The 24,736-nt window shown below is 54.2% G+C and overlaps 3 protein-coding genes across 3 annotated transcripts in view; 2 read left to right on the top strand and 1 right to left on the bottom strand.

Moving 5' to 3' along the window:
* Window positions 1-5,127, top strand: part of DNAH17 (dynein axonemal heavy chain 17) — a 32,208-nt gene extending 27,081 nt beyond the window's left edge. The window contains exons 73-80 of the mRNA XM_005530704.3: window positions 27-254; window positions 776-967; window positions 1,522-1,701; window positions 2,015-2,197; window positions 2,847-3,029; window positions 3,198-3,341; window positions 3,809-4,034; window positions 4,747-5,127. Coding sequence (XP_005530761.2) covers window positions 27-254; window positions 776-967; window positions 1,522-1,701; window positions 2,015-2,197; window positions 2,847-3,029; window positions 3,198-3,341; window positions 3,809-4,034; window positions 4,747-4,994 — 1,584 coding nt within the window. The 3' untranslated portion in view covers window positions 4,995-5,127. The remainder of the gene's footprint in view (window positions 1-26; window positions 255-775; window positions 968-1,521; window positions 1,702-2,014; window positions 2,198-2,846; window positions 3,030-3,197; window positions 3,342-3,808; window positions 4,035-4,746) is intronic.
* PGS1 (phosphatidylglycerophosphate synthase 1) lies at window positions 4,561-20,372 on the bottom strand. Its single transcript, XM_088065334.1, has 10 exons — window positions 20,212-20,372; window positions 16,318-16,507; window positions 15,881-15,958; window positions 14,919-15,018; window positions 14,105-14,294; window positions 13,617-13,795; window positions 12,192-12,725; window positions 8,748-8,896; window positions 6,603-6,745; window positions 4,561-4,928 (listed from the first exon to the last, which is right to left on the bottom strand). The coding sequence occupies exons 1-9, from the start codon at window positions 20,370-20,372 to the stop codon at window positions 6,626-6,628; spliced, it is 1,701 nt and encodes a 566-aa protein (XP_087921460.1). The 3' UTR covers window positions 4,561-4,928; window positions 6,603-6,625.
* A 1,344-nt stretch (window positions 20,373-21,716) lies between these two features.
* On the top strand, window positions 21,717-24,171 carry SOCS3 (suppressor of cytokine signaling 3). Its single transcript, XM_014259442.2, has 2 exons — window positions 21,717-21,812; window positions 22,328-24,171. The coding sequence occupies exon 2, from the start codon at window positions 22,395-22,397 to the stop codon at window positions 23,022-23,024; it is 630 nt and encodes a 209-aa protein (XP_014114917.1). The 5' UTR covers window positions 21,717-21,812; window positions 22,328-22,394; the 3' UTR covers window positions 23,025-24,171.
* Window positions 24,172-24,736: the final 565 nt, after the last annotated feature.

The raw sequence follows: 24,736 nt of genomic DNA, 5'->3' as shown, positions 1-24,736 counted from the left end.
CAAGGTCCAGAGAGTTTCTTTTGCAGAACATCCACCTAGTGGCCCGGTGGCTGGACACGCTGGAGAAGCTGGTGGAGCACCACAGCCTGGAGAGCCACGCCGAGTACCGGCTGTTCATGAGCGCCGAGCCAGCCCCCAGCCCCGAGGCACACATCATCCCACAGGGGCTGCTGGACAACTCCATCAAGATCACCAGCGAGCCGCCCACGGGCATGCGCGCCAACCTGCACGGAGCCCTCGACCTCTTCTCCCAGGTAGCCCCTGTGCCACTCCTGCCCTTCCACTGCTGCCTCCTCAGGGCTGTCCTGGTCAGCAGGGATGGCTCATCCCCTCCCTGGGCTCCACAGCCTGAGCTCCTCGGGGGTGTCACCGCTGCCAGGGACACTGCACCCAGAGCCAGCCCTTGCATCCTCCAGGAGTGCCCAGAGTCCCCTTCTGGCAGGGGTTTAGGGATAACCAGAGCTGCCCGAGGGTTCCCAACACAAGGAAGTGCCAGGTTGCCAGTGCCTTTCCTGAGGCTGAACATGGAGCTGCTGCAGCTTTGCTATGAACAAGCTGCCTCAGTTGCCAGCAGGCCATTGGGGTGTGAACTCCTAATTCCTTCATAAACAGATGAGTGCAAAAATTACCAAGTAGCAAATCATTAAAATACAATTGTATGCTTTTTTTTTTCCTAATGAACACTTTTGGTTCTCTTTTGCCTATGGATGTTCTTCACTAGAGGGACATCTGATAGCAGTATTCAGCTGCAAGCCACACTCACGTTCCTCTGCAGGAAACACTGGAGCAGTGCAGCAAAGAAACCGAGTTCAGGTGCATCCTTTTTGCACTTTGCTACTTCCACGCGGCGGTGGCCGAGCGGCGCAGGTTTGGCACCCAGGGCTGGAACAGGTCGTACCCCTTCAACAACGGCGACCTGACCGTCTCTGTTAACGTCCTGCACAACTACCTGGAGGCCAACACCAAGGTGAGGGATAACAAGGTGACTGCTCCTCAGCACAGCACACGCTCCAACAACTGGCCTTTCTTAGAACATTCAGCAGTCTGCAGCACAAACACTCTCAGGAAGAAGCCCAGGGCCAGGAGCAGTTCCTCCCCTGCTCCCTGCATGCTCAGGCAGGGTCAGGGGATGAGGGTCTGACCAAGTTGGGTGGAAGAGGCACCAGGCACCTGGCCCATGTGCTTGCCTTGGTGATTGGGTGGTTCCACCTAAAAAGCAAAGCCTGCCCCAAGAATGCAGGTGCAGTGAGCAGGGCTGAAGTCTCACCTTTAGAACTGCCCTCATAGACGTGAACGGGGCTGGTTGGAAAAAAGAGAGGACTCAAATCACAGATGGCTGTGTTCATACTGGGACAAGGAGAAATCTGTGGGTGATCAAGAGACACCCCTCTCCCCAAGCCCCTGTGGGTCCAGGGACTGTCATCTCCCTGCACAGGTCAGTCCTGGAGCCATCACTGTGTGCTTGCATGGGGAACTCCTGGGCAGCAGCCCGGGAGCCCCAGCTGGAGCCTCTCCCCGCAGGTACCGTGGGATGACCTCCGGTACCTCTTTGGTGAGATCATGTACGGGGGGCACATCACTGACGACTGGGACCGCCGGCTGTGCCGCACATACCTGAGCGAGTACGTCCAGCCCGAGATGCTGGATGGGGAGGTGTCCTTGGCTCCAGGGTTTATGATCCCTCCACGCATGGATTACGAGGTAAGAACCATTGCAATTTGCTGCAGAAAACCCCTGCTCTGGATAAATGTGCAGGAGTCCACGTTCCCTCTCGCTCACCATGGGGAATGTAGGGAGAGAGTCAAACCCCTGGGAATGTGCAGAATTGCTGCAAAAGTAATTCCTGTGGTTGAGATGGAAAGGGAAAAACTTGGCTGAGACACAAGTTAAAAAAGAGCCTCAGCAGGTGCTGCAAAGGGCCCCGTGAGTGGGGACAGGTTTTCAAGGTTGCAGGGAACTTTGGGCTCCTTTGCCTGTGCTTGCAAGCTAACGGTGGCCCTGACCCTGCACTCAGGCCTACCACCAGTACATCGATGACAACCTGCCAGGAGAGAGCCCCCACCTGTACGGCCTGCACCCCAATGCCGAGATGGGCTTCCTGACCGTCACCTCGGACAGGCTCTTCCGCACAGTGCTGGAACTGCAGCCCAAGGAATCCGAGGCTGCCGGAGGCTCGGGTACCTCCCGAGAGGAACAGGCAAGTCAAGTCCTGTCTCTTTATGGTAGAAATTAACTGATTTTTTTTTTTAAGGAGGAGGAAGTAATTACGGTGGGGGAAAAGACCTCTTAAGGGTGACAACTGAGAGGCTAGCGAGGGGAGAGACACAGGCCAGGAGGCAAGCGAGAGAGCAGGCCCCCAGCAGTAAGGAAGGGTCAGCAGAGGGAGGCGATTCCAGCCCAGCCACGCTGTGGTCATCGGCCCAGGGATGGCAGCACACTCAGCACAGGCAGGAACCTCACGCCCTGATGGGGCCAAGATGCACCACTGGCAACAAGTGGCTTACGTGGGGCTCCTCAGATGATGGAGCTAGCTGAGGAGCCTCCATTCATGAGAGCAACTACTAAAAAAAGAGATAAAATAATTTGTTTTTAGAAGTCTTCTTCCTGACTGCCCGAATTTTGCACTTTAGTTTCAGCCTCCGTGGCCTCAGGTCTCTTACCTTGGCTATCAAAAAAGAACAACAGCTTTTTAAGAGCAGTTAGTAACAGAAAGGAGCGTTAGTAACAGAGGAGGAGGTACAAAGAAACACCAGGGCAGAAAAAGAAAAATATCTTACCTACTTAATTACATGGAACCTGCAGCATTTTTCTCTGGGCAAGAGCAGTTTATGGCATTCTCATTTCAGGTGAAGTCAGTCCTGGATGAAATCATTGGGCAGCTGCCGGACCCATTCAACATGGAGGAGATGATGGCAAAGGCAAAGGAAAAAACCCCATACACTGTGGTAGCTCTCCAGGAATGTGAAAGGATGAACATCCTGACCAACGAGATCAGGCGCTCGCTGAAGGAGCTGGACCTGGGACTGCAGGTACACAGCAGGCAGCTGCCTGGATCATCTCCCAGTATTTCCAAAGCACTCTCTGCCTTTGCTGCAGCTCTCACCCACCAAGCTCTGTTCCCTGAGCCCATGCACACCCCTGGGGCTGTCCCAGCATGGCTGCAGGTGACACTGCCTGGACTCTTCTCTTTTTCAAAGGGAGAGCTGACGATTACATCTGAGATGGAAGAGCTGGCAAATGCTCTCTTCTATGACAACGTTCCAGAATCATGGACACGTTATGCCTATCCCTCCCTCCTCAGCTTGGCAAACTGGTATGCAGACCTGCTCCTGCGGATCAGGGTGAGCAGAGTGTGTGTGACTGCCAGAGCTTGGGGTGCCCCAGGACTCTCCCCACCAGTGCACTGGTTTAACTGGTTTATTTCTCAGCATCGATTTAACCAGCCTGAAGTACCTGAAAAGGGCTGTTACTCCAGGAATGGGAGCACAAGTCTGACCAGGGCTCCCATTAGAGTATATCACTGTAGCAAAAGAACATTATCTCCCCCCATCATTTCAACTCTGGGTGTCCCATAAAAAAAATAATAAAACTGGCCTTGTTGAAAAATAACAGCAGTATTTTCTGCAGTATGAATTCAGGGTTTTAGCTTCATTGCTGCAGGGGAATCTGCTGCTTACTCCTCCCAGACCACCTCCAGCCAGTCCCCACTCTGCAAGATCAGCTGAAGCAAAGCATCAGCTCTGTCACCGTGGCCTGCAGCTCACAGCACATTCTCCACCCTAAAGGACTCTGCTACTTTTTTTTCCAGGAACTGGAAGTCTGGTCAACAGATTTTGTGCTGCCTGCATCAGTGTGGCTGGCAGGGTTCTTCAACCCCCAATCCTTCCTCACAGCCATCATGCAGTCCACAGCCAGGAAAAAGCAGTGGCCACTGGATAAGATGTGTCTGGCAGTGGATGTGACCAAGAAGATCCGTGAGGACATAACATTTCCCCCTAGACAAGGCTCCTACGTGCATGGGCTGTTCATGGAAGGTAAGAACTGCATCTCTGAGACGTTTCAGATGTGGAACAGGCCCAGCTCAGCCCTTCTCGTTCGTGCAGCTGAGCAGTGTCAGCACTTGCTGGCTGGTGGTGTTACTGTGTCACAGTGCCACCACCCCATGCTGGTGGCAGCTCAGAGCAGGGAGCCCTGGCTCCACCTGGCTCCACCTGGCTCCAGGCTCAGCCACCAGCTGAGGGCACCACTGCCCAGATCACAGCCTTTCCAAACCAGAAATTTGTGTTTTAGCAATGCAGGCTCCAGCTCATGAACCCCAGGGCTCCTGGAGCTACAGAGCTCTAGTGAATACATTGTCACATTCTTAGTTGATGCTCGAGTATGACAAATTTTGAAATTTAAATCCATGATAATTACTGCTAATGGGAGGGAAGAAGGCAGTTCAGCAGAGCAGCTGAGGGGTCCACTGGGACAAAAGCAGGGAGCACATGGGACAGCACGTGATAGATCCCACCACGGCCAGTTCACCTTAAACTCTGCGATTCCCACATAAAGCCATGCTGAAGGGAGGGGTGGGGACAGAATTTATTCAGACATCCCACACACAGTAAGGCAAATGCAGTCCTGGGTCACAGTGAGATGAGAACAGACCTAACCACCGTTGAGCCACTCTACCCAGCCCTCCCCTTTGAGCTCGCAGCCATCAGCAGTTCTGAAGCCCCAGCGAGGCGCCCCGTGCCGTTGCAGGTGCGCGCTGGGACGTGCCCTCGGGGTCGATCGCGGACGCGCGGATGAAGGAGCTGACGCCTGAGATGCCGGTCATCCTGCTCAGAGCCGTCCCCGTGGACCGCATGGACACCATCAACGTCTACGAATGTCCCGTCTACAAGACACGGATGCGAGGGCCCACCTACGTCTGGACCTTCAACCTGAAGACGAAAGAAAAACCCGCCAAGTGGGTCCTGGCTGGTGTGGCTCTGCTCCTAGAGGCCTAGGCTTTAACGACAATGGAAAACAGAAGTGCTTTTGCTTGTAAAAACCTCCAAGTTGTGTAATTCAGTCTATGTTTGATTGCAGCAGAACCATTTTAGCAAAGTATCAATAAAAGCAGTGCTGGAAGCGCGGCCATGTGGAGCCTGCTCTCGCAGCACACGGGGTTCTCAGGGCGGATACTGGTTTTCCACTGGTGGTTTCTGACGTGGCGCTGGTGGGGAGCCAGACCACCGTGGGAAGCCAGACAGAACAACTGCACACAAGCGCCTGACTCCTTTCTCTCTTCTGGCTCTCCATCTTCCCACAGCTCTTTGTGTGATGGCTCAGGGCAAACTGAGCAGAAACTCCCCCTGCTCCTGCACGGAGCATGTGTCTGGCTGGAGCAGATGGGAGAAGAGAGGTGCAGATTTGGTCCAGCTCACCCACACCCAACCTGCACAGCCCAGAGAAGCTCCAGCTGCAAACAGGTTCCTCTCTGAAGTATGTTATTTCTATTTCTAGAGTACAGAACTTACTCAACCCTTTCTTCACAACAAGTAATTTGTTTCAGCAGTAACACACACTAAGGTGAGTAGATTTGCCAAGGCTGGCCCCTTTGGCATAAAACAATTCACCAAAATCCTACCCTGTGAAATATTTGAACAATTAGTTCTAAAATAGTTACCTCAAACTTCCCTCACAGCTCACAGTCAGACAAGCCCCAAGGGCAGCCACAGACAGCAGCTCATTTCTTTATAGAGCAGCAATAATAATAATAATCAGTTACGACCATCAGCTTTTTTCAGGTGCCAGAAATCCTGCTTGTGGCACTACCAGATCAGAAACCCTTGCTCACATCCTACCCTGCACTCCCACACCTTTTTACCTGGCTTCTGAACACCTTCTTTGCAGGATGTTATGGTTCAAGCCTCCTACTTCCAGCAAGTAACATCCCACACCAACACCAAAAGCCTTGAAAGACACTTGTAACATATCTGAATGTGAAGGAGCTGGGCAAACCCTGCTGGGGGGGAGGCCACAGCTAGGTAAGGAAAAGGGATACGGGCACACAGAGCTTCCTGGACACCCACAGCAGTGCCAGCTGCACAGACTGTCCACGCCACAGGAACAGTGATGTCCTGAAGCTCACAAGGGCTTCAGTTATGGAGCAGTGGAACCACCAGGAACCCCAGGACACCACAAAACAGAAAAACAAAACCAACTGTTCCTGTTAACCAATACTACAGGGGCAAAGCAAAGCCCTGACTGGATGCAAAGAGAAAACATTTTAAGTATTCCAGCAATGCTTCCTATTGGCTGGTCAAGATAACACAAATACAGTCTGTCTCTGAGAAACTCTGAAAGGGACATTTCAGAAAAGGGTTTTATTTCCACACATGGAAAATACCACTGTATGGGCTCTCTGCCAGTGCCCCTTCCAGAAATTCTAGTAGACAAAACCCAGTCAGGACCCGAGCACTGATCCCAGTCCATGGCAGCCCCAGAGGAATCAAGACGTGCCTGGTTTTCCCCACATCATCTGCATGTCCATCATCTTTCTTTCATGACAGAGCACTGCAGCTATTCACTGCAGTCAGTGCAATAATTCCCCATAATGGCAGCAAACTCACCCAAAGCAGCAACTTTTCTTCTTTCAAAAGAAATTCTTGATCAGAGGTGTGACCAGCTTCACCCACAGTTTCACATAACGATTTGGCTGCTCAAACGTTGATGTTGAGACCACACCTGAGCAGAGGTAAAGCTGCTCTTGCTCCTGAACAGGGAAAGAAACATCATCTCAGTAAATCCAAAGTGTTAAATTACATAATGGTCTTTCAGAGAAGCAAATTCTCATATAAAACTGACCAGGGATCTTGCCACAAGTATGCACCATTTCTCCTCAAGAATTTGCAATTTAAACTCTTACAAAGAACAAGGGTAGAGGGTTTTGCCTTTTTTTGCCCCACAGTTGCATGAGCTGAGCTTCGGTGTCAGAAAACTCCTCAAGGCCAGGCTGTAATTGCCAGAAAAGGAAACCTCACCCAGACCTCCTGGGACTGGCTCATGTGGCTCTTTCTAGACACAGCTCAGGCGCCGTGTTTGCAGATGAATGTGCAGTCGTGATCTCAGCTAAATTACCAGAAACACTCGGGCCCCCAGAGCTGCACCCAACTGCTGAGGGAGGAAATGAAGCACTCACAGCACGTGAGAGCAGCACTTTGATCACAGGTAAGTGGGGTTTTTAGCACAAACAGTCAGGTTTCAGGATCTGCAGGCAAACAAGGAGCAGAACAGCTCGTGGAAGTTTGTTCATCAGTTTTTTTATAATTGAAGCTGTCACAAACAGCAGAAAATACTCTGCACTACTTAAATTCAGGGTGGAAGAGGGAAGCGGGAACCCAGTACAGGAAAGTAACACCAAAAAGATGAACCAAGACATTAATCTGCCAATTCACTCTAATCTGAGAGCCCTCAAATGCTCCAAGAGCTCTAGTCAGCCCTGCTGTGAGGACTCTGCTCCATGACCATTCAATACAGTGAGATCTGAGCACTAGAGGCAAGGCCAGTTCCCTGAATCAACCTCAGTTCATTCACAGAAGGACCCAAAGATACCACTCACATTTCTTCCCAAATCTCAGCACACACTTTCAAAATGGAACTGAACATTACATAGGCAAAGTGATTTCATGGCAGCATCCCAGGAATGGATTAAGTCTTCTAAAAAAGACCACAGAAAGTAAACACCCAGCCCATCTCAGAATCAGCTTCCAGCAATCGGGAATGGTTTAAAGCCCTTTGAATGAGATCACTGCAGCCCTGTGTAAGAAAATTCCTTTGTGTCACATTTCCATTGATTTTCCCCTTCCATTAGAAACAAGCAGAGGCAAGATATGAATTGAAATACTCAAGCAACTCTTCCAGTAATAGAATTGTTTTTGATTAGATACACTCTGACTCATCCCAGGGAAGAGCCCTGATGCAAGAGGGCAATTCCCATTGATCTTGCAGACAACTCTGCCAGCACCTGCCTCACACAGTGCATTTCTGAGGTCTCCAAGCCACATAGAGGCACCAAACTGATCTGCTTTGAAAGAGAACACTGCAGGAGAAATGACTTGTAACAGTCAGTTCCAGCAGAAGATTCAGTCAAGACACCTGGAGAACCAGGCAGGATTTGGAGCAGCAGCAGAACTGCTGAGCATTCCAAGCTGCCTAATTAAAACCAAAACAGCACCGAAAAACCCTGGGACACTGAATATCAAACCACTTCAAAATGTTTGTGTCAGGATTATATAATGTCATATTATTATTCAAGGTAAGGATTTTGTCATGGAACTTCATGGGCTTCCCAGCCAGTCCAGAAACCCTCTCCCAGTCCAAGCTCAGATATTCCAGGGCTCAATACCCCCGAACCTGTCACACCCTGGGCAGTGCCCAAATGCTGGGATAACAGCTCAGAGGTGCAGTGTGGCTGGTGAGCAGAGCAGTCAGCAGGTCCTCCAGCAGCTCTGTGCACATCCTGAGCACTCCTGGTACCCGAGGTCACTGGGGACACACATTCCTTCCCGTTATGGCCTCATTTCCCAGCACTGGGTACTTGCAGCAGGCAGCTCATCAATAGTCACTTCACTGACAGCTCCTCAGGACTCCCCATGCTCCAGAAGCTTTTGAGTTACGGTAGCTGCAGGTTTTTATTGCCACTGCGCCATCAGCATTCTCTGTGTGACCCAGAAGGATGACAACATCCCCACTACACCCCAGAATCTGCTGCTTACCTGATGGAGCTGCTGCTGCAAGGTTTTATTTTCTGTCACTATGGCAACTTGAGCTTCCAAGTCACGATGAACTGACCGATATCCAAAATTTGGAGAGCCAATCAGGGTCAGGCAGGGCAGGTCACTCCCTGCCAGGTACAGCCAGAGGCCTGCAGGAAAAATGAGGAAGAGAGGCAGCATGACAGCCAAGGGAACGGCCAGGGTGGGCTCACATGATCCCTTCACTCCGAGTGAATTAAATGCTTTAAACGTGGATTACAGATTCTGTACAGGACCTCAAGAGCAGGGAGCGGCCCCCAGGGCCTGCAGGGCTGTGCTGATGTGTGTGACTCGTGGGGTGCCCTGGCACAGCCCAAATCAGTGTTCTGACTGGGAGTGCAGGAACACACTGCCCCAGAACAGCCCAGAGCAAGTGCAGTCACTGCATTAGAGGCTGCTTTGCACCACCGCGAATTCAGAAACGCTGAGAGAAGACAAACAGGTTTTCAGTGAAGGAACCAGCCCCAAAGCCCCAGGCAGACAGGCTAGGTCTGTCCAGCCTGTCCCAGGGCCAGGGACTAACCCCCATCCCAGGACCATGACATGAAAAGGCATCTCCCAGCTCAGGCAGGTGAATTCACATGCCACTGTGAAGAGACACAGAAGAGAAATGCAAATTATTTCACTCCAGTTCCAGAGGAGGCACCAGGGATGAGCTCAGACTCTTGCCAGGGCACCTGGCCCCCACTGCCACTCACCAGCACAGCTCCCACAGCTCTGCCAGCACAGAGAGCAGGCGGGACAGAGCCCAGGACAGGTTTTCAAGGGAAAGATGGAAACATCACATTATTCTCAAGCACACCACTGCAGCAGGACAAGAAGAAACAGCCACAGGAGAGTCAGGACTGCTGCCAAGGAGAGGCTTTGTGGCCACTCTGCACAAATGGAGCCAGAAAGCCTTTGCTCTCCTCAGCAGAGCCCTGAGTGAGTCCTCAGTAGAGACTTATCCCCATGGCTGGTCACACAGAGACTGCAACAAAGAACCCGTAGCATAAAAACCACCTCAGCCTTAAAATAGCAGCAGGTTTCCCAACTCAGCCCCAGAGCAGTTCCAAGAATGCCTTGAGTAAGATGCTGCCGATTCACTGCCAGTTCCTGTAACCTCCTCCCCGCCCCCACAGCACACTCACAGAGCTGGCGCTGCCCTAATGCACCTCCAGCCCCCGCGGGCTCACCCCTCCATGGCGGGGCTGGGCAGCCCACCACAGGAGCCACAGGAAAGCATCCACATGGCACAGAGTTTTGTCACTTTCTGCCACCAAACAGGACCCTGCCAGGGGCTGTCTAGTGCCTGACCAGCCAAAGGCTGGATCTCTGCCCAAGCAGCAGCCATGAGGAACAGATTCCTTGCCTTCCCAAGTGTCCTGTGGCAGTCCCACAGCCTTTACAGGTCTCTGGTTTCATGGCCATCTGGCAGGATCTGCTCAAACAGTGACTCACCTTCCAGCAAGGGGAAGCGCAGCTTCCCAGCGCCAGTCAATAGCAGTAACAGAGGCCTGCAGGAAAAATGAGATAACCCTGCCACCAGAACTTGCTTGGAAGGGACCCTGATCCCACGGGATGTACCCGTGTCACCCCCAACCCCACACCCAGGAAAGTGGCAGGTAGGCTCTGGGATGCCACACTGCTGGCAGTCCATCTGTGCAGCACTCTGCTACATCTGCATGGTGCTGAATGCACCCAGGAGAGACACCCCTGGGAACACCACCTGACACTGTGCATGCAGATACAAACATTTTAAGGGGAGTGGAAGGGGCACACAGCACAGCCCCAGTGTTTGGGGTATGTCAGTGAGATCCCATGGGACACTAAAGGGGGTCTCATGTCTCAGCCCAGAGAGGAAGCACCAACAGGCACTATTTGCTGCTGGGAATCTTATGTCCTCAGTCAGGAGCTAGGCTCCATGTGCTCCTTGTGCACATGCCCTTCACATCTCCAAGGCTTCCTCCCTTCCCTCTTCTGTCCTTGTCCTCTCTGCCAAACACGTGACTCCCGCAGAAGGAAAGAGGTGAATCCAAGGTGTGTCCAGGGCAGAGCACGCCAGAGGAGGAGCTGCACACTGCTCCTCCCAGCACTCTGAAGGGGAAATAAGGCAGTAAATGTCTCCAACTGTCCCAGGCACAGGAGCTGCTGAACTCCAAGCCCTGCATCCCTCTCCAAACAAACACCACACAGCAGAGAGCCCAAAGCACTGTTCCATGAGACCTGGCTGGCCCAAACAGAACCAATGACCATCTGCACTTTGGCAGCTGGGAAAAGCAGCCCTTATTTCTAGGCTCAGTTTATGCCAAACCACATCCCACTGGGAGTCTGCAGTGCTCAACAAAGGCAGAACCTGGGAACCACAGATCACTCCAGCATGTGCGTCCTGAAAGACACAGGACACCCCAGGCAGGCAGGCAGGGACCTCCCTCGTGCTGCCCTGTGTGAGATAAAGGTTTTCCCTGCACTCCTGACTGTGCTGGGGAGGGGGACCCTGAGATCTGCTTGTCCTTTCAACACAGAGGCAGCCAGCAGCACCCAGGGATTTTTGACAGTTGAGAGAAGGCTGACACTGCAGCTTTCCCTCCCCACCACCTCCGAGCCTCCCTCTGAGCACCCCTGAGAGAAGCAGAGAGATGGAGCCATTCCCACTAACAGCTCTCTTCGAAACAGGAACAGTCACAGCCCCAGTGCTCCAACCACAGCCCAAACACTCCAGCTGGAGCACTGTGCTGAGCCTGTGGGAGCTGGGCATAGTGTATCCAGCAGGAATCCAGGATTCCCAGAGAAGACCACGAGGGCAGCATTCATTAACTCACTGCATGTTAGTCCATATTGTTTCCTCAGCCCCCTGCCGTCTGGCTGCCCTGACCCCCATAAGCACATGCTGCCACTCCTCACACACTGTATCCCCTGTGAGCTGCCAACAGGAGCAAATCCCCCAACACTCATAATGTCCCCAGACAGATCTGCTGCTGGGAAGGCCCCGGGAGCAGCTCCCCTCGGACACCTGCCCCAGATACTGCTGCAGGGTCTCCAGCGGAGTCAGCACTTCTGCCTGCTGAAACCAGCCCAAGGGATATAAGAAACTGCACTATGGCACTGACTGCATCATGAACACATCCAGATGCTTCCTTTCCTTCACATTGTGTTTCTCATCCAGGCAATGCCTCAGTGCCACCACAGGGACAGCTCTTACACCATCCCTGTGACTGTACTGGACTGGAAATCCAAGGGTAAGGTATCCCCCCCAAATAATCCAAACCCTCCAGGTTTACACAAGCAAGTTGTTTGAACCTTGGAGGAGTGTTTTGAAGGTTAAGCCCAGACTGGCACCCAGCCAGCCCATTACTCCTTTCGCAATCCAAATGCACAGCTCTCACACAGCTCTGCACAAGACCCCTTGGGATAAGGGCATCTTACCTTTGGCATGGAACGTCCACCCGGCACGGGAGTACTCCTGTAGCTGCACCCTCTCCTGCTGCTGCAGGTAGCAGACCTCACTGTAAAACTGATGTTCAATGTAAACGTAGGCAGCAGGGATGGCACCTGCCACCCCTTTGGCACCAAAAAACCCATTGACCTCTGGTGAGGCCAGGAGGATCCGGTACTCAGCCCTTGTGCCCAGGATGAGGTCCATGTAGGCCTGTGTCAAGTTGAAGTAGCCAGTGGTGAGGTATATCCTGGCATCCCGCTCAGCCTCCGTCAGCAGTGTCTCTGTGACCATCTCATCTATTTGAATCCCAAAAGGTTTCATTTGGATTAAGGGATAGATCCAGGTGTCGGGTTCTGGTTTCAGGCTCCCAGATGCTTGAGAGCCTTGCTGGGATAGGAGGGAGCTGCCTGGCTGGCTGCTGTGGAAAGTCTTTGCATGAAGGAGCTCTTGCCGTGTCCGGGCAGAGTTGATGACCTCCATAACCCTCCGGTTGGCAATCTCACAGTAAGCCACTTTGTCCCCTGCAGGAAAAGTCAGAGAGAGCATGTCTGAGGTCTACAGGCACAGAGCTACGTGTCATCTATTACACACCAGGAAAAACTACTGACAGGACATGGATACAGGAACAAATAGGAGCCAACACAGAGTGCACATGACTCTCTGTCTTAAGGCCTAAACCAGCTGTTCCAAGGTCGGCAGAGCTACGTTACAGAAGAGAAATGTTCAGCAACTGGTAGTGGCCTGAAAAATCCCCTGAGAAAGGAAAGGACGAAGGCAAGGCTACACTGACAACCAAGAATGAGCTGAACACACAAATAAACTCCCACCCCCAGCCTGAACTCACATCACCCAGCAGTGCAAGGCCAGGACAAAAACTGATGACGCCATCAGCCTGGCACATCGCTGCCCTTCTCTGCCCAATTTTACGCTTGTTCCCAGTCTTGCTGAACCGATTCCCATTTGATTCCCAGAACAAACTCTACTACAAGAGATTAATTACCAACAATAGCGGCACATTCATAAACATGCACACCCAGAGCACCTGGAATTGCAGCTGCTAATGTCAGAAAAACTTCTCAAAGGACTGAAGTTCTTGTTTAAGGCCAAAAGCAGCACATTTATGAGGCAGCACTGAGATGGTTGTAGAGTTACTTCCAACCTCCGCATGCCCTGCCAAATTAGCCTGTGACAGCCACTGTGCTGGGAAAACTCCAACAGACCCAGTCCTGAAACTCAAGGAATCTTGATTTTAATTCTGGATGGCACAAAACAGGACACCCCACAGTCTGAACAATGGTCAGACACCCAGCAATACCCACATGGATGGAGTCTAACTTACTTAAATAAACCCTGGCTGTCACTCCTCTCCTCTGGATTCCATCACGCAACCAGGTGAGACAACTCCCCCCTACCTTGGTATGGGTGCACCATTCCCTCCATCATCTGGACTGTGTCATCCTGCCGTAGCTGCAGGGACACATCTCCAATCGCGTCCACAAGCTCTGTGAAGAAGTCTGCGATCTCGGGAGAGTCCCGCAGCAAGACATAGCGGTCCTGACGATTGGTGAAGTACAGATCACTCAGGTTTGCACTGAAGAGAAAGGGAAGAGACGGGTACAAGATTCTCAACCTCCCAGCCCAGGCTACAGGCCTCACTCTGGGATAGCTGCACTAAAGCACAAATTGGCCATTTCCTTCAGAATCTCAAAATATTTTTCCCTTTAAGAAAGACTCGCTTTCATGTGAGAATCTCATGTGTGGGAACTGTGGTTGCTCTCCCATCTCAGAAGAGCACTGATAGGATCACGATGGAGTCCAGATGTTCAGGCAGCTCTGGCAGCACAGACGCCCTGCCCAAAGCCCAGCGAAACGACCCAAGGCCAGACGCAGCAGGACTCACCCGCTCAGGATCACATTGTCATCAAAGAGATAGACCTTGATGTGCTGCAGCCCAATGGTCTCATTGAAACGCTCTGGAATCAGGAGCCGGAGAAGTCCACGCAGGTTTGGAGTGTGGAAGAGGGACACGCGGACTTGCTCGGGAAATCGCTGCAGCAATGGGATCAGCATTGTTCGAGAATTCTTCCTGCCTGGGAGAGAAAGGGAGCTTCAAACAAAGATCACAAAGACAGGACACATCATGACACAGCTCTTCAGCTGGTTACAGGGTGAGCACCCCTCCCATCCACTGACACTTCACAGGTTTTCCTTTTTTCTTTGTCTTTTTTAAATCACTTTCATTTGTACTATGTCAATATTGAAACTGACATCCAGGACAGGTCTGATACTTTTTAAGCTTCTTAACCAAGCCTCAGCAGCACTGGTAACACATCTGCAAGAGTCACTGCAGGTGACCACAGGTTCCCAATTCAGCGTGCTGCTGCTTCCAACAATTCCCATTCCCCTTTCAAAATGAAAATGTAAGTGAGCATGATGGATAAGGGCAAATGCACTAACAAATGAACCAAGCAAGACTACACAAATTGCACAGAATTGGCCCTTCTTCCTCCTACCACCTATTTTTGAAGAAAAACTGCTCAGCTTGAAGATTTTCTGGGAATATGCAGTTCTGAAACACAAAAGACCAATCCTGTAATGTGCATGCTTTAAGCAAGTAGGTCCAATTGGCCAAGATACCCACTCTGAAAAGAACTGTCTCTCTAGCCTAACAGTAAAATCAGTCTCTGACAAAAGCAATGAGTGGCAATTCCTACCCCGGGAGCCCCTGGTGTAGTCGAGGAGAATGGAAACTCTGAGATCAGGTGAGCTTTTTGCTTGCAGTGATTTCTCCAGTGTTTCTTCTAAGCAATACACCTGCAGAGAGAGTTCTCTCCTCATTACAAAAGCAAATACACTTTCAAGGAAAGTGCTCAGCAGCAGGAGACCACGGACCTGGTGTAAGTCCTCCCTCCTTGTGTCAAACACAGACAGTTCAGCCTTTGCATCTGTCAGCCTGGCAGCTTCCATCAGCCTAAAGCCACAGATCAAAGGCCCTCAGTTTTACAAGTCCACATTCTTCAGGTCTCACAAAAGCAATTACTGTTAGCAGAAAAAGTCCCAGTATCATTTCCAAATCCCAGACTCGCATCGCGAAAGACAACCGTTGGTAGGAATTCACTGCAGTTTTATTCTTTCACTACAAGGTTGTTTGTCACATGCAAATTCAAATCCTGTGTGCAAGCCCAGACAAAGATGGGCACAAATCCTATGCAGGCTCCATCCACCTTTACCCTGCCAGGGCATTTGCTTCCTAACATCAGATCACGGCCAAGGCCAGGCTTCTTCTTAAAGCCCTTGGGCAAAAATGCTTTTGTTTCCAGAGAAAAGAACAAAATAAGGCAAATACCATGAAGCAAAGCTGACCTCAATCTCAAATGCAGAAAACAAATCCTCCATCTGTGTCCTGCACCTGGAGCACCAAACAACAGCGCTACACACCTAAGCTCAAATCTTGTTCAAGAAAAATGCCAGGGAAAAATAGATTTCCGTGACCTGAGTTTTACAAAGCCCCCCTGAGCACTCTGAACACCAGGCCAGTCCCTTCTGACAGGTCCAGGCTAGCTATCCCCTGAAGAAGTGCAGCAGTTCCCTGGCTCCATACCAGACCTAAACCAGAAGCGTTGCCTGCCTCCCTTCCACATCCCTTCCTGGCCTTCCCAAACCCTTCCACACTCACCAGCTCCTGCTCAAGGAGTCCTGTTCCCAGGTACAATGAGGCCATCACCACCCGCTGCTTGGCTGCTTTTATCTGCACCTGAGAGCAGCAAAACACAAGTTCAATTTCACACAGGGTGTCTGGTCCTGAGGAGCCATCAGCCCAGACCTGGCAGTGCTGCACTCCTCTGGGAGGAATCCTTCACCCACATCTCTGCTCTGGCTCCCTGGCCTTGAGAAGGGGAAAGGGTAAAATGGAGAATGGCGACGTAAAACATATGGAGCTCTGTGGAGCCACAGCAGCACCACTGCTGCATCTAAAACTCCAGTGCTTTCTGGGAAACTGAAGACCACACTCCCTGCAGCTAAACCTACTCATGTGAGAACAGTTACCAGGCAGCAGCTGCAAAGCTGGGATTGTATCAAAACCATTCCCACAACTTGCAGCCCACACCTTACCTTCAGGAGTTCATAGAATTCCGCCGGGGATGAAAGCACCTTGACATGCGAGCTGGAGATCCCAAACTCTGGGACCAGATTCCTGATCCACTGGAACCTGTGTGCTCCTTCTGGACAGAGGGAACACGGTGGGGCAGTGATTACTGGAACAGGAGGGGTGAGTAGTGGGGCTAGAAGGAGCCATGATGATCTGTGCAAAGAAAGATGGAGAAATTCTTTATAGTGAAACCTTTGCTTCCCAGAAAGACTCCAAGCAGGTCAAGGAAGAGCTGCAGCCAAGGCCAATACATGGCAGGGATCCACAATGGCAAGAATGCCCTTCCCTTTCCATAATCTGATGTGGATCACCAAAGCCAAATGTAGAAAGAGAGAAACACAGGGAAAATGTGGAAGAACAGATCTGAACATCACCAGCTCCTTCCCTGAGGTGGCATGGAGATGAGGGGAAACAACTCCATCAGGACAGCATGGGAGGACAAGGAGGCTGGGAGCTGCAGAAAATGAGTGTGGGCGCTCAGGTGTCTGGCAGTGCCGTGGTGGTACCACCTGTACCTGTAACCAGCCGCTTCTGAATTATCTCCATCACACACACATCAGCTTGGCCATGGCCAACACTCCCTTCATGTCGAGTTTCCTCCTCAGCTGGGCTGAAGTTGTTCATGTTTCAGGTTTAAAGATCGCACTGCTTTAAAGAGAAAAATGCCTCCATCCCTCAATCTTACCCAAAAATATATCTACAGCACGCAAGGTGGCCAAGTGGAAGCCCCAGCAAAGGCAGAGCAGTCACACCCCAAGAATGACCCACAAGAGGAGCGACTATGTCCAAGCAGAAATGCACCAAGAGCCACAACAGGGATCCATCCCTCTCTAGCAATGCCACTGGCATTCCACAGAAGTACAAGAGAGGATCACAACTTCCCCTGCAAACCTCACAAAAGCTGTGAGGGAAACGTCAGGAAACTCATTCTTCAGAAAGACATTTCAGAACAAATTTCATTTCTTTGAAGTCACTTTGGGAAGAAACTAGCTTACTGCCAGCAACACTCAGCGGGTGACAGGAAGCAAGCAGCAACTTCTCCTCTCCTCGGTTTCACACATGCAAATTCATCCAGTCATAGAATATCCCCCAGCAGGAGTCTGTTCGCATGACAAAACCACATTTCAACACAATTAGCAGCAGCAGCTCCCATGGGATCCAGGAATCCATGAGCAAGGGACTGAACTGCATCCCTGAACCTGACAGGAACCTGACTGCAAACCCCACTCATGGGAGCTGGGCTGCCTGGGATGGAACCACAGTGGCTGGTCTTACCCTGAGGACCACCAGGTCCTCGGGCCAGCAAGCAGCCACTGTCCTGTGGCCCATCCTGATGATTCCACCATCACCACACATCAAGAGGAAACTTAATCACAACCTTTACCAGAATCCGTTATGAGGAACTTTTGGCTGAGGAACCCTTTTACCACAATCCAGATCCCAAATGAACACAAATTCCAGGAAGATGATTTCACTCATCTGGTTCATGATACAACCCTGGATCTTCACAAGGTTTCCAAACATCCTTACAAGGAAACCAGTTCATAGTGGTGTTTCCTGGAAAATCCACGAGTTTGTCACTGACTATTCATGAGCACTGAAATCTGATCAGTGAGTGCAGGAATTCCTGGGATGGCGGGTTTTAACAGATCATGTGGACCGGGCTCAGCCTGAATACCCAGAAATGACAGAGATCACCAGCACAGGCTGTTAAAAACAATGCAAATATCCCCTAAAGGGTGCAGAAAAGATTAAAGCAGAACAGAAACACAAGAAATACCACTTTTCAGGCACATTCTCGTAAGTCTCCACAGAACCTGAGCACAGCCTTCATACATCTTTGCTCACCTCAAGCCTCACAAGGAGAACAGATTCCCACTGTTCCATGGCACACAGAGCTACAGGAATTCTCACTGGATCCGAAAACACAGGGTTTTAAAACCCACCAAATGCTCAGCCCACAGAGCAGTGGCATAGCTGGGCTCTAAACCAGCCCCACAGGTCACAAACATCCTCTGGAATTATTCCCAGGGAGGAAGCAGTGGCAAATTTTATGTATTCTACAATAACAATCAACAGAGATTAATACTGTCCTCATTATCTCACTGGCCAACCCAATTACACTTCCAGAAGCCAGACCAGCAGCCAAGCAGACACTTTCCAGAAACATGATTCCCAGAAGCCATTTTCTAGCAAGGACAGTTGGAATTGTGAGTCCACCTGCACCTGCCTCCTGCTGCCTGTGGCCCTGCACCTGCCTGCCTGGAGCCAGGGGCAGCTCCAAAGGCTGCAGGCAGCAATGGCCTGAGCTTGGAGCATCTGGACTCTGACTGGAACATCTGGAGGAACGTCAACCTGCAGCACCAGTACTATTTGGTTTAATTCAGATTAATTCTGTATAGGTCAATTTACCCCCACTAATTGCATCCTCCAGATTTTTTCACTCCTGAAATAAGTGTGCCAACATTGTTTGATCTTTCAGCCCAATACTGAAATTTACACCTTATTCAGCATTGAGAACCTATGGCTTTTAGAATCATCAAATAAATCTGTATTTTGCTCCAGCCACAGAGCCAATGGCACAGCAACTGGCTCCCAGAGCAGCAGCTTCTACCCACCAGCGACTGACATCAGCTCAGTGACTACCTGACTACAACCAATCCTTGCAACCACGCACACACAACTATCAGAAACCACATACCATTATGAAGAAATCATCAAAATTCCACACTGTGACAAACCAGGTTTCAGAGGAACAGAAAATGAACCAGGGGGGAGCCCCTTCCACGTACTTCACATCACTGAGTTAACCAGAAAGAGAAAATGGAATCAAAAGGAATCACCTTCTGAATAAAAAGTTGACCCTAAATAGAAACAACGGATTTTTTGGGTTGTGTTCTATTTTTTAAAGTGTAGGTTTGGTACAGAAACTCAGAATGGAGCTGAAACTCTTATTCACTCATAAACCTCATCCTCAGAGGCAGAGTGAAGTGAAACTGCGGGACATAGTGCTATCCTTTCACCCACACACCCATCACCACACGGGGGAATCTACACTGCTGCTCTTTGAACTCGGTGACTGCTTTCCAGGGCTTAGCCTATTTTTTCTGCCCTAAAAACACCGGTGAGACCAAAAGAGAAGCGTGGAAAGAATTTCCTTGGTGTGAACAAGATCACAGAGCAGAGTGATGATCCACCTCATCCAGGACCGCGGCGACAGGCACGTGTCGGCCGCAGGTCGCTGTCCCCGGTGTCGGGCACAGGGGGGACCGGCTCCTGTGTCGGGCACAGGGGGGACCGGCTCCTGTGTCGGGCACAGGGGGGACCGGCTCCTGTGTCGGGCACAGGGGGGACCGGCTCCTGTGTCGGGCACAGAGGGGACCGGCTCCTGTGTCGGGCACAGGGGGGACCGGCTCCTGTGTCGGCCCCAGCTCGCCCTCCGGGACCACCCGGGCTGGCTGCGCCGAACACCCAGAGCCGCCCGAGGGCTGAGCTGCACAGCCCGGGCCGCCCGGCTCTGGGGAAAAAGAGATGTCGGCTGCCCGGTGAAAGCGTGAGGCAAGGAAATGGGAAAGAAAATGAAATAAGGCTCAGCTGTTGTCCTGGGGGCGATCGGACAGTGGGGCGAGCTGAAGTGGTCTGCGAGAGCAGAGCCGAACCCGACTCCGACACCGGCCTGGGGGTACCGGGCCGCCCCTTTACCCCCACGCAGCTTTCCCAAGAGGCTGGAACGGGCCGAAAAGGGCAAGAGGCGATCGGCGGGTGCCCCGGTAACACGACACCGACTGCGCGGGCGGCCGAGGGCTCCCGCTGCCTCCCAGCCCCGGGAGACCGGCGGGGTCCCGGCCGGTCCTTACCTGCGGGCGCGGCGGTCGCGACCGCGAGAGAGGCGATCGGAGAGGCGGCCGAGCAGCGCGGCCAGGCCGGGGCGGCCCCGCGGCAGCCTAGGCCGGGGCCGCCGCCACAGCGCCGCGCCGCCCGCCGCCATCGCCCGCGCCTTCCGCTTCCGCGCTGCCATGGCGACACCGCCTTCCGCTTCCGCTTCCTGCGCTGGCCGCGCCTTCCGCAGCGCCCGCCCCGCCCGGGCCCACCCGCGGCTCCGGGAACCCCGGCCCGGGCACACGGGGTGTCCGCCGGTCCCCGCCGGCCCGCGAGCGCGGAGTCCGGGAAGGGTCCGGGAGGAGCTCAGGAAGGGCTCGTTGTTCGGCGGGCCCGGGCCGGGGCTCCCCTGGTCCCGCACACGTGGGCTCGCGCGGAGCCAGATCACCCGGCAGTGCCACCCCCCGGTGTCTCGGCTCCCCCCGGGGCGAGCCCCGGCGCGGCCGAACGGCTCCGAACGGACGTGCACGGCTCTTACCCGCAGCGGAGCCCGCGTTTGCCGCCCCGCCGGGCGAAGCGGAGTCCGGGGGCCGCGGGTCCCCCCGTCAGGTCCCGATACGGGGAGCCCGTCCCGCCGGGGAGCCCCGGAGCCGCATCGTGCCCGTCCCGTCCCTCCCCCGCTATTCCCCGCCCGCCCCGGCAGCGCTCCGGGGCTCGTTTGCATTTCAGAGCAGCTGCTTCGCCGGCGCCGATTCCCAGAACTGCCGCACTGGGTTGGTCTGTGCCGGGCAGCGACCGCTCCTCCGGGGCAAATTAAACTGGTTAAAATAAACCCACGGACAGAGCTCGGGTTGTGTGCGAGCTCGGAACCAACAATTGCCAGAAGGGTGGGGAGGGGAGCTCCGGCGCCGCTGCTCCCGCCGGGCGCCGTCCCCAGCAGGGCTGCGGCTGAGGGCGAGGGACCCCCGCGGGGAACAGCCACGGGCAGGGGGCCTCGGTCCTGCCGGGCTCCCCACCAGCCCACATGGACCGGCCAAAGCACCGACCGCACGGAGCGCCCCGGGGCTCCCGGAGCCACCGCCGCCCGCAGCGGGGCTCGGGCGCGGGGGAGGAACAGCTGCGGAGCCGGGAGCCCCCGCACAGCCCCGGTTGCGGGTTCCCCCTTGTCTCCAGACCGAGGGTACCCCGCGGGTACCCCCGGAGGCGCGGCCGAGGCCGGCGGCAGCCTTGCAAATTGAAATCAGGACTGCCAACGTGGGACAGGCAGCCCCCGGTCCGGTGTACCCCCGGTGCGGCCCCCACCAGCCGAACCCAAACTCCAGCTGAGGCGGGGGCCGCACCGGGGCGCTCCGTTTCTCTGCAGACCGAGGGGTGGGGGCAGCCGCCCTGCCCTGGACGGGCCGCTGGGGCCGGGCCGGGGGCCCAGGGCTGGCGGAGCAGGGGCTGGCGGGGCGCCGGGGGGCCGGGCCGGGCCGGGCGGGGCGCGGGCGGTGCCGCCGCGTTACAAGAAGCCGCGCAGTTCCAGGAACCCGAGGGCGGGCGTTGCGCCTGCTATAAGAGGCCGCCCCGGCTCGCCTCGGCAGCTTCGCCGCCGCTCACCGGCCCCGCTCTGCCGCCAGGACCGGCTCCCGCGCCCCAGGTACGGCCGCGGGAGGGAGTCCCGGAGAGGACGGGGGGGATGCCGAGACCTTCGGGGGGGCGATCGCCGAGGACCGGGGATGCCGGTGCTGCCGAGGGAAGGGGGTCGCCGGGGATGTTGGTGCCTCAGTGGGGCTATAAGCACTGGCCTGGGGCAACGATGTGCTCCCGGGAGTGAGAGAACAGGAGACATCAGAACCGGTGCTCCTGGAAAGGGAAGAGAGCGGGAGACCGCAGGTCTGCCAGTGCTCCCGGGAAGGAAGAGCTGGGGACGGGGGTGCCGGTGCCGCGGGAGGACAGTAGCCGGGAACGGGGGCTGCCGGTTCCCGGGAAGAGAGAGCTGGGCAGGGGGGCTGCCGGGTTTTTGGGAGATGAGAGCTGGGGGAGGGGATTGCCGGGGACCGGGAGCACTGTTGCTGCTGGAGGACAACAGCCAAGGACCGGGGGTGCAGGTGTTCCCGGAAAGGGAGAGTCGGAGACCGGAGTGCCGGGGCTCACCCCCTCTCTCTGCCGCAGGTGATGGTGTAGCAGCGGCTGCTGCTGGCAGCAGCATCCAGAGCACACGAAGCTGGCTCCCTGCGCCATGGTCACCCACAGCAAGTTCCCCTCCGCCGGGATGAGCCGCCCCCTCGACACCAGCCTGCGTCTCAAGACGTTCAGCTCCAAGAGCGAGTACCAGCTGGTGGTGAACACCGTACGCAAGCTGCAGGAGAGCGGCTTCTACTGGAGCACGGTGACAGGTGGTGAGGCCAACCTGCTGCTGAGCACCGAGCCGGCTGGCACCTTCCTCATCAGGGACAGCTCAGACCAGAGGCACTTCTTCACCCTCAGCGTCAAGACGGAGTCGGGCACCAAGAACCTGCGCATCCAGTGCGAGGGCGGCAGCTTCTCCCTGCAGAGTGATCCCCACAGCAGCCAGCCCGTGCCCCGCTTTGACTGCGTGCTCAAGCTGGTCCATCACTACATGCCACCCACACCCTGCACTGTCCCTGAGCAGCCTGGGGGGGCCCTGCACCCCAAGCGCACCTACTACATCTACTCAGGCGGCGAGAAGATCCCCCTGGTGCTGAGCCGCCCGCTCTCCTCTAGTGTCTCCACCCTGCAGCACCTCTGCCGCAAGACCGTCAATGGGCACCTGGACTCCTACGAGAAGATGACTCAGCTGCCAGCCCCCATCAAGGAGTTCCTGGACCAGTACGATGCCCCTCTCTAAGGAGCCAGCGGAGCAAGGTCACATGCTACAAGCACAAGAACAGGGGACAGGCACAATGCCCCACTGGCACAGGAGCTGGCAGGGCATGCCGAGCCTCTCCATCCGGGAAGGAAAGAGAGGGGAACTGGGGCAAGCTGCCATGGGCTCAGGGCTGTGGCCAGTATAGCTGGGCACCCTCGGTGCTGGGGGGACTCCTCAAGTAAGTGTGACACCTCCTCTCCCTCCTCTCCACAGGGAAGGAGATGGCTCCGACCAGACCGTGGATGCTACTGTGAACCCATTGGCAAAGCCTCTGTGGGCTTGGGCAGCCAGGACAGCTCCCACAGCATGGGGGAATGTGCCAGCCCCATCGTGGGGATGTGATGTCCTGGCGAGAGTCCCTTCCACCCCCAGAAATGGAAAGCACTGGAGCCCAGGAGTGCCTGATCACTTTTCCTCAGTTTTAAGGGGAAGGTGTTTTTTGCCCATACTGTACCTCTTGCTGCCTCCTTGTGGGTGAAAGCTCCTTTCACACCAAGCCCCAGACTAAGAAGTCTTTGCCCCGCGTTGCCATTTTCCAGGGGACTAAGCCTTAATATCCTCCCTGCCCCGCGGTCTGGGTTAGCGCACGTCCATCAGAGACGCTGCGCAGGGACGGTCCTGCTGATGTGCAGTGAAGCTGGAGGGGAAGCGTCACGTCCCGATGCTGCTGAGTCCCACACAACCACATCTGCAAGGATCACCCCGAGGACGCGGGGCCCTTACTCCCTACAGTCACACCCCACCTCTGCCCAGCCACTCCCACAGACCCTGCCTGTGCTGCTCTGTAGGGCACCAATTCCTGCAGGAACGCAGCAGGATGATCCCCTGGAGCGTGTCATCTCGTGAGTGCTTTTCTGCGTCCGCCCAGAGAAGTGGTTGGGTTTTCTGGCTTTTTTTAATTTTTATTCTTATTTTTTTAACCGAAGGGATGTTTACAGGCCAACGTGAATCACTGTCTTTTATAAAGATTCCATCTTCACCTCCAGCCTTGAGGGCTGAGCAAAACAATGCTTGAAAATTCAACCAAAACCAAACTCAGATGAAACTTTGCACATATTTATATTTATATTCAGAAAGAAAACGTTTCCATAATTTATAATAAAGAGCACTATTTTTTAATGAAAAACATCAGATCTGGTTTGATTTCTCTCTTGCACCCCTGAGGCCGCTTGGCCCCAGCACAGTGCTGGGATGTGTTTACAGCACGTAAGCACCGTTTCCTGGAGCCGCTGTCCATGCCGGGTGATCCCGCCGGGTGACTCAGCCCGGCGTGCGTAAGCTCTTCCCCGGCACTCAGGTATGTCTGCGACCAGCCAAGCCATGAGGATGGGATCCGCTCCTGGCTCGTGCACATGGTGCAACCATGGGACAGCAGACGTGGCCCTGGGCACAGGAGGGGCCGAGCTGGTGGCCAAGGCTGGCCTGTGACACAGCCCCAGTGCCGTGCTCGCGAAGGGCCAAGCGAGTCCTGCCTTGTTCCAGCCCTGTTTTGGCACATGCCAGGGTGAGGAGCTGCAGGAACAGGAGAGGCATGAGCAGGAAAGGGTCTGCAGGTGTTTCCTTTGAGCGTGTACTGGGCTCGGGGTAGGGGCTGACCCCCATGGCACAGAGAGGAAAGCTCTGTCCCGTGCAGAACCCTGGCCAGGCACAGATGTCCAAGGGAGAGGATCCAGTTCTCCTGAGGATGTCCT

The sequence above is a fragment of the Pseudopodoces humilis genome, chromosome 21 (genome assembly GCF_049639895.1).
Source record: "Pseudopodoces humilis isolate 2021_Gansu_Grassland_sample_001 chromosome 21, ASM4963989v1, whole genome shotgun sequence".
In the NCBI taxonomy this organism is placed as follows: Eukaryota; Metazoa; Chordata; class Aves; order Passeriformes; family Paridae; genus Pseudopodoces; species Pseudopodoces humilis.
This window is presented reverse-complemented; position numbering and strand designations above follow the sequence as displayed.